Genomic DNA, 9,221 nt, shown 5'->3' with positions numbered 1-9,221 from the left:
AAAAGGGTGTTAGTTACACACCTGTTTGCGACGATATGCTGACGAGATCCACACACGAACCGCCTACAATTGGATTACCAACACGTTAATCTAACTATTCAAATACGAACTACGTATTAACCCCTTACAATATTCGGCCAACCACACCTACAGATCATAGTAAGCTTATAAGAAAGCAATAAGCAACTCATTAACAAATTTTTGTCAATGTTTACCACATAATCATAATTTCACTGCAAGCTGTCTTCCTGAGCAACAGTCACTAAATCATTTATAACTGGAGCTACAAAACTCCAAATCAAGTTCCGTTAATTTTTCTTGAAAATAGACTCATATATCTTCTATCCATAAAATTTTCAGAATTTTTGATTTAGCCAATCAATACCAGATTTTTCTCAAAGTTTCCCATGTTTCACTGTTTGACTAATCTGACCACTCTTCATTACGAATCAAATTTCTCATTGTACAGAATTCAAAATATGTTCTCGTTTATTCCATTTGAAACTAGACTCATTAAGCTTTAATTACATAATTTATGCAGCTTCTAACTCATCTCCCAAAATTTATGGTGATTTTCCAAAGTCACGTTACTGCTGCTGTCCCAAGCAGATTTATTACCAAATCACTCTTTCACACCTAACTTGCATGCTTGTTATTTAAACATGTATATCACCAATCAATCATTACATATCTATGATTTTACTTAAGTATAATCTCCATTTCATCATTTTAAAGCACAACATGTTAGCTGATTTTTCCCTTTAACATCTAAGGCACATGCATGCTCATTTGTTTGGCTCAACTTCACCTATCTTCCATTTTTCATCAAAAGAACATGAAACAACAATCATTTCCTTCATTTTAATTCATGACTAAATGCTCACAACACAACTAAAAACCAAAATATGCTTCAAGAGTTAAGGTAGAATCAAGAAGAACTCATGAACATCAAGATAGAAGCAAACTACCATGAACTTACCTTCAATTTTCTTCCCCAAGTGACCGAACATTCAAGAGCTTTCTCCTCTCCTTTCTCTTCTCTAACTTTAGGCTATGATGAACAAAGATGGACAAAACTTTGTTCTTTTCACCCCTTTTTCTTTTAATAAAATTTCATATTTCATCCATTTAATTCTTCAATACAAAAGACATGAAATGCCCATCATGGAACATTTACCTAAACCATTATCATAGAACATTTACCTAACCCATTATCATGGAATATTTACCTAATCCATTATCATGGAACATTTACCTAACCCATTATCATGGAATATTTACCTAATTCATTATCATGGAACATTTACCTAACCCATTATCAATTTGTACCATGAATTATGGATATCAAGTGCTCATATTGTCTACAACAACATGATGGCTAGCCACTTCATGTAAAATGGGAGGTTTGTCATGCAAATCCTCCTATTTTGCACTCCTATTTATTTGGCCATTTCAATTTAGCCTATAGCATTTTCAAACATTTTCACAGAGGTCCTATTTCATAATTTCACTCACAAATGACAAAATCAAAGCATGAAATTTTGCCAACATTCACGTAATTCCGAAAATTGGGCGTTACAATAATAAAATTAAAATGTATAAAAATATTAAAAAAGGCTTTAACTAAATGTTAGATTAAAAGTTTTATTAATATAATTGACGTGTGTTCAAATTCTATCATATGCATATTTTTATTAATTTTTAAAGTAAAAAATTAAAATACTCTCGAATAATATTACTTATTTTAATTAGGGAAGGGCATAATTGTAAGTATAGATATGTAATCGATGAATGTAATAAAATGTGCATAATAAAATTAAAATATATAATAATATCACAAAAAATTAATTAAATGGTAAATTAAAGATTTTATTAATGCAATTGGTGTGAGCTCAAATCCTACCATATATATATTTTATTGATTTGTAAGTGAAAATACTAAAATATATAACTAAATTGGTGACCCGATTGAGGTAACACCAACCAGAACAAGAACTTAAATAGAAGTTTTGTTATTACACTTTTCAATAATGTTAACATGAATTTTTTAAAAAAATAATATATTTTACCATTACATTTATGAGTATATAACTAAATTCACATTTCCTAAGAAAAAACTAAAGTTAGATAATCTGGATAACTAATCATTAATGAAAGTAAAGTTTAAGCGATAAATTAGATGTGTTTAACGAAAATAAAATTTGGATATCAATTTGCAATAAAATTTTACAAAGTTTAATTCAGATACTTATTCGTAGATTTAAAAGGGTTAAAGATAAGTTTAAGCATAAATTAGATGTGTTTAACGAAAATAAAATTTGGATATCAATTTGCAATAAAATTTTACAAAGTTTAATTCAAATACTTATTAGTAGATTTAAAAGGGTTAAAGATAGTTTACTTGAAATGATTTTCAATTACAATTTTATCTTAAATATGTACAACTTAATTCTTATAAATTAAGGGTGAGTTTAAATGAACGGTGCGTTTACCTAAACTAAACACAATCATACACATATATTTCCCTGGATTTTTATTTGAAAATGATTATTATCAATAATAATCGAATGGGCTTATACAGCCCAATATACTATCCAAGAACACCTACTCTGATTGCCCAGGAAAAGGGGAAAAAAAAAGAAATAGAAAAGAAGGAAAAGCTCTGCACTGATCAGGTTTTTTTTTTTTTTTAGGAAAAAAAAAATCTTTTAAAGCTCCGTGGACTGGGTGCTTCCATGGCGGATTCTCTATGCCTAGTAGCGTAGTTTCAATTTGCTAAGAAAACCCAGTAATGGCCCTTCTTCGAAGACCACTTCTCCTGCTCCTTCTTATAGTAACTCATCAATTCTTGCAATTTCGGATTGCTTTTGGATCGGTCAATGAAGAAGGCCAGAAACAAGAAGAATTCTACGAGGAACTACTCTTGAAGCCATTGCCAGATCGCAAACTGTTGACCCATTTCCATTTTCAAAGCTCTGCCCCTCCTTCTACCTCGAATGGCCACCACCACCATTTATTCCCAAAAGCCATTTCTCAGTTGGTACTTTTTGTTTTGTTATTCATTTTATATTTCTTCTGGGTCACTAGGAAATCCTGTGGTTTAGAGAACATAAATTTTTCGAGTATTTCTGATTTTTCGTGTTGCTTTTGTTTGAATGGAGTTGGAGAAGTTAGCTTACCTTAGTCTAGTGGATATTTTAGTTTCTGAATCTATTGTTGGTTTAAAAAAAGGGAAAATACCTTAAGGCTTGAATATTGAACCATTGTGTGCTGTAAGGAGGGTTTTGGGTTTGCTTGCTTGCTTTTACCTGGCTCTTGAAATTTATATTTAAGGTTCAAGGGTCAGGTTAAGTAAGTACTATGGAGTTGTCGGCTTAGGCTGAGTCAATCTAAGTAGTTATTGGACTCCAACTAGTTACTGGAATAACTAGGATTTGAAAGTTTGATTTGCTAGCTTTTGTTTGATGATGAAAAATGGATCCAATACATTTTGGGGTTAAATATAATCACTATCTCTGGAGCACTCAGCTTGGCCTAGTCAATTAAGAAAGTTCTTGTCTTTTTGTTTTTAAGACCTTCTTTTAGCTTGTACTGTTGAAAATTTCATTCAGCCCATCTCTGCTATTTTTTTGCTCAAGATATGGTTAGTTCAATATTCTCTGGATTCATAAATTCTCATGAGAATAAAATGTTCTCTCACCCAATGATTTCTGCAATGTTATGTCTGGTGTAGTATAAACTTGGCTATAAGTTTAACCTGAACAACATTTTGCACTGATTGTTTATGTGCTACTGTAATTTGCATTTCTCTTTGCATTAGGAAAAGATAAATTCAATGTAGATATTAAAAGGTTAACAACTAGTGTAGTTGCTTTCTGATAGGGTCACCGGCCCTCCCTTGTACCAAAAGTAAAAAAAATGAATAGCTAAGATAAGCCTTTTCAGTATTTGAAAACAGTGGATAGTTATTAACTTCTTTGAACAGGTTCTGAAATTTCAAGTTAAGGAAATGGAGCTGTCTTTCACACAAGGGCGCTGGAACTATGAAAGCTGGGGCGGATTTGATCCCATACCAAGCAGCAACGCAAAGCCCCCTGGGGTAGAGTTATGGGCTGTCTTTGATGCCCCACAGCACCTAATTGATGCTTTGTGGAAGAATTTAACACACACGCTTTCTGGTCTTTTCTGTGCCTCAATCAACTTCCTAGAGTCTAGTACAGCTTATTCTGCCCCAGAATGGAGTTTTCCACCTGCTTCAGGCAAGCTGAGGTATGGTACATTGCCCCGTGAAGCTGTTTGCACAGAGAATCTAACTCCATGGCTGAAGTTGCTTCCTTGTCGGGACAAAGCTGGGATTTCCATGTTACTAGATAGGCCATCAATTTACCGAGGTTTTTATCATTCTCAGAGGTTGCATCTCACCTCAACTGGATCTGGTTCTGAGGGGATGGATCCAGGTATCATATTAGAACAGACACTTACAGTTGTCCTCCAGCCTGACAGTCAAAGGGCCAGTCTGGCCCATGCTAGTGAAAAACATATTCAACCGAGGTGGTCTCTTAGTTCAATTTTTGGGAAACGAATTAGTGGAAGATGTGTTCTTGCAGAGAATAGTAATGTGTACTTTCTACTTGACAGGGGCTTAGTTGCTGAACTAGAACATATACATAAAGAAAATGTTTTGATATCTGAGAAGTTTTGGACTAATCCCAGCTTTGAGTTGTCTGCTAAACCAGACAGGATATTCATAGAAGAAAGCAGGTTGCTTAGCAAGAATGCTTCAGTTTTGTACAAGTTCGAAATTGAGAAATACAGTGAATCTGAGCCATTTGATCTTGGCCTTTTCTGGAAGACTCCTGTAGTTTGGTTGTGTCAACAAGCACCATTACATGCTAGTAGATTCTTGATGGGAAGTGGGAATGAGAGGGGTGCCATTGCTATTTCCTTAAAATCTACACAATCGAGTGAGGCCTTCATGGGCTCTAATTCCAATGATGAAAGGTGTGAATTGCGAGTTGATGTTTTTCAAGTTGTGCCTTGGTATGTTAAGGTATATTTCCATTCTCTGCAAGTGTTTGTTGATCAACAACCTAAGGCTGTTTCAGATATTATTGAGAAGATACATGTTTCACCTTCCAAAGACAAAGTGTCTCCAGGTGTGATGGAGTTGGTTCTGACACTTCCTTGTAGCGTGAGCTCAGCTGTTTTAACAATAGAATTTGATAAGGTATGCTTATCATTATCTTTATTTAGCTATTAGTTGATCCAGTTCTATAAATTCACACAAGTTATTTGTTTGTACCTGAGAAGTGCATTTGCTATTAAGGATTAAACTTCAAATGTGGTAGCAGCACTTAAAGGTATATTAGACCAAGCAATGTCAACACCAGGTAATGGTGAGAGTTCATGCTGTTGCATTGGCGTCCAATTTTATAACTTAAGAAAAATCTGTTTCTGTTAAAGCTACTTCTGATAAAAGTTGCCATATAAGAAGATGGCAAATTGAATGCTGTGAGTATACCTAATATTGACATTAAAATATATCTGAACTCAGACTTTGTCCCGAAATGTTACAAGTTTGAACAAAAATGTTCAATGAATTCCTTTTGATATAGATAATGTTTTGAGCATGGCTCTATCCCAGTCTCTAGATTCCTAGGCCACTGTTTACTCCTTCAGCTGCATGCATATGATGAAACCTAGAATGCCGTAAATTTAGATAATCTTTTTGCCTAAAAAGGGGATAAATTTGGACAGGCTGCATCAAGCATCCTCGCACAAGAATAATATCTCATCTTATTAGCTGTCTTAGAATATATATTTCATTGCAATGTTAGAAGACCTTTTATTGCAGAAACTGGAGCTCCATTAGAAAATGGTTTAGTATCTGCTGACCTGATATACCACTATCAGTCTAAGACATTCTCTGTTTTTGGATAATGACTATCTGTTTTGATGAAGCTAATAAATTTTGGACTGAAAGAAAAACAGCATGCTTCTTGCTTGATGAGAAGAACTTTAGCATGATTTTTGCTTCTTGGTGTGTTGTTTGATCCTCTGTTTTGGTATGTCTGAATAGGGTTTTTTACATATTGATGAGTACCCCCCTGATGCTAATCAAGGATTTGACATACCATCAGCTATTGTAAGCTTTCCCAACTTCCATGCAAGAATGGTTTTCCTTGAAAATGACTCTTTGAACAAGTCACCCTTGTTGTCAAAGTTTCAGGTATTAAGCCTCTTTAGATTTCTGGCCTTAAACCTGATCAATATATATTCTTCTTCTCATCTGGGATTTGCTTGATCTGTCATGCAGGAAAAGAGTCCTGTCATGTCTTACACAGAAGTATTACTGGTACCTTTGACAACTCCTGATTTTAGCATGCCTTACAATGTTATCACAATCACATGCACAGTGTTTGCATTGTATTTTGGATCATTGCTCAATGCACTAAGGCGGCGTGTTGCTGAGGAGGAGAGATTTCTTAAAGACAAAGGTAAGTTTACCTCATGGAGCAGGTCATTATTAGTTCTCTTTAGAATGTGGTTTTCTTAAATTATTGTTTTAGGTTGTAATATTAATCTCCTATATTATCATGGCAATAGCCCTTTATGTGTAGTTGGTCAACACCACAAAAGTCCATTTTTTTCAAGTTCATTGCAAACTTTTATAACATCCATTGTGATCATGTCTATCCACATATCTAAGTTACTTAGCCATGTGGTCTGATGAGTTATTTTGGAGATGAGACTGAAATGAAAGGGTGTTAGACTTCACTCGTAGCCAATCATTCTTAAATTTTGTGGTCCATTTAAGTCATTTGACAACGTAATAATAATAGCTGCTTGTTTCTTGTTCTGGATGGGTCTCTCTCTATGTTTGTAGTTGGGAAATTGGGATGCTGTCTCTGATTATTCTTTAACATGCTTTCAGAACTTCAATTTCTTTGGAGAATGCATATTTCTTATATAATCTACAGTTGTAAAAGGTCTGAAGGGTTGCATGCTTAATCAAACTTAATAAAAACAATACGGAATAAAAAGAGAAAACAACGATATCTTTTATTGTTGTAGCCGAGTTCATGTCTAAACTGCTGGCCGTTGCTTTGCATTAAGCTAAAATGGGTAGTTGAATGGTTGGATATCTTTTAATTACCCATCATCTTCATTATTTTCATCTCCCATCATATATGAAGAATTTTGGTTTGTTGAACCAGTATTGATGTTGTGATTGTTGGATTATCTCATAATCCTCTTTCTGATATTTGCGTTTTATTTCTTGGCTTGCAGCTGCCAAGAAAATGGGTCGGATACCTCTGCTGCTAACAAAGTTGTTTGCCAAGCTTAGAGGTAGACATTTGGAAGGTCCTCAAGCACCCCCAGCTTCATCATCCTTCATTAACTCTAAATCAGTACTCAAAGTCATACTCATAGCTGGACTCGCAGCGTGTTGGCAATACTATTTTTCATGAAGATATAATAGAAGTTTTCAGTGTACAATACAAGGAAAACGAAAGCACAGTGTACCTCAGGTTAGGGAAAAAGGATTTTGTGTATCATTTTGAGCTATTGTTCATTTTGTTTTAGTTTTTGAAACTTTGAACCATTTTTATAATTTTCCTGAAAATGTAAAGATTTTAACCGACCTTTGTCATGCAAAATGATTCTCCTTTGGATTTCCAGCTCTGTTGGTGTAACGGCTTAAGGAAGGGTTTGATAAGAGTTTCGAATTCCCCATCTATGCTATGATATATTTTTGTTTTTTTGTTTATTATTCTACTCATGTTGCTAAAGTATGATAAATCTATGGTACTTGGATTTGAGAATATCATACGGTCGTGCTTTAACACAAATATTTCAAGAGTTGAGGTAAGCATTTTCATGTTTTGTTAGAGCTAGTTAGTGTTGAAAATTAATGAAATATCTAATTTGATATATACTATGGAATGGAGAAATGTTTTTAACCAATCAAGGCTCAATTAAATCGATCAAAGTAGTCTTTGTATCAAGGTAATTAGTATTGTATGCATAGATGTATCATTTTTCCCTATAACTAGTCAATTGTTTTGTATCTGATATTTACTAATTTTTATCAATTATTGAAATAAAAATCTATCATTCAACAACTCTAAAATAAACAAAAAAAAAAAAATCATCTCCAACAATATTATTATAATTATGTAAATTTACAATTTTTTCCAACTTTATTCATGTACCGTAGATACAAAATTATTTTAATTAGTATGATCAAAATTAAGCGAAATGAGTAGGTGCAACGAGTATAAATCAAAATTTCACCCCAATAGAAAAGAGAACTTTCTGTGTATACCAATCAATACAATTAGAATAGATGCAAGATTGATACGTCACTTTATATCCAATTAAAGCTAGGTATTCTATCTATACTAGTTTAGCTTATATAGTCAACTATTTCTATAATGACCTCATTTGTTTGTCAATATTTTGCTTGTTATAGAGAGTGACTCTTATACAACTACAACAACAGTGACTTTTATACACCTAAAACAACATGTCGTTAATAGAATTTATATATTGAATTTCTATTAAATAAATAAAATGAGAATTAAATCAATAAAAATTAAGAGACATGCCTTTATTAACTACATCCATATTTTATTTTACTTTCTTTGAAATGATTAATTATAAAGTTTATAAACCTAACAAATTCAATTATTCAATGTGAGTTATCAAATTAAATTATTTAATTTATAATGAGTTATTAAATTCAAGTAAATACTTTATAAATTTATGATGTTCCAAATTCATAAAGGATACTTAATTAGGAAACCTAATAATTTATTGAATTGATAAATTTAATTCCATTTATTGATTATTTTCATTTAGGGTCTCTTTGGATAGCACAAAATACTTAGATGAAAGTGTAATTACTAAAGTAAGTATACTCTCTTTTAACTATAAAGAATTGTAATTTTCTAAATGTGTTTGGTTGACAAAGTATAATTTTATCATAATTTTCTATCATGTTTGATAGTACAAATTGTAATTACATAGTTATATTAATATTTTAAAAATATTAATTATTGTAAAAAGGTATTAGTACAATAAAAGAATTTCTAAACGAGAAACAAAATTAAAATCAAATCATCATATGTAATTTGTTAGTCATGAAATAAAATAAATAAATATCCCATGCAATTTTATTTAATTGCTATGGCGCACTATACTTGTTGGATTATTCC

At 32.6% G+C, this 9,221-nt stretch overlaps 1 protein-coding gene across 1 annotated transcript; it reads left to right on the top strand.

Annotated features, from left to right (window-relative positions):
• The first annotated feature begins 2,560 nt into the window (after positions 1-2,560).
• On the top strand, positions 2,561-7,771 carry LOC108456186 (uncharacterized). Its single transcript, XM_017754787.2, has 5 exons — positions 2,561-3,040; positions 3,986-5,227; positions 6,080-6,229; positions 6,317-6,497; positions 7,291-7,771. The coding sequence occupies exons 1-5, from the start codon at positions 2,792-2,794 to the stop codon at positions 7,470-7,472; spliced, it is 2,004 nt and encodes a 667-aa protein (XP_017610276.1). The 5' UTR covers positions 2,561-2,791; the 3' UTR covers positions 7,473-7,771.
• Positions 7,772-9,221: the final 1,450 nt, after the last annotated feature.

This window comes from Gossypium arboreum, chromosome 7 (genome assembly GCF_025698485.1).
Source record: "Gossypium arboreum isolate Shixiya-1 chromosome 7, ASM2569848v2, whole genome shotgun sequence".
NCBI classification, from domain to species: domain Eukaryota; kingdom Viridiplantae; phylum Streptophyta; class Magnoliopsida; order Malvales; family Malvaceae; genus Gossypium; species Gossypium arboreum.
Note: the sequence above shows the minus strand (reverse complement) of the source record. Positions and strands in the feature narration are given on the sequence as shown.

Coding starts and splice junctions, on each gene's coding strand:
- LOC108456186 (XM_017754787.2), top strand. CDS start 2,792: ATGGCCCTTCTTCGAAGACCACTTCTCCTGCTCCTTCTTATAGTAACT. Junction 5,228..6,079: donor TAACAATAGAATTTGATAAG/GTATGCTTATCA, acceptor ATGTCTGAATAG/GGTTTTTTACATATTGATGA. Junction 6,498..7,290: donor GAGATTTCTTAAAGACAAAG/GTAAGTTTACCT, acceptor CTTGGCTTGCAG/CTGCCAAGAAAATGGGTCGG.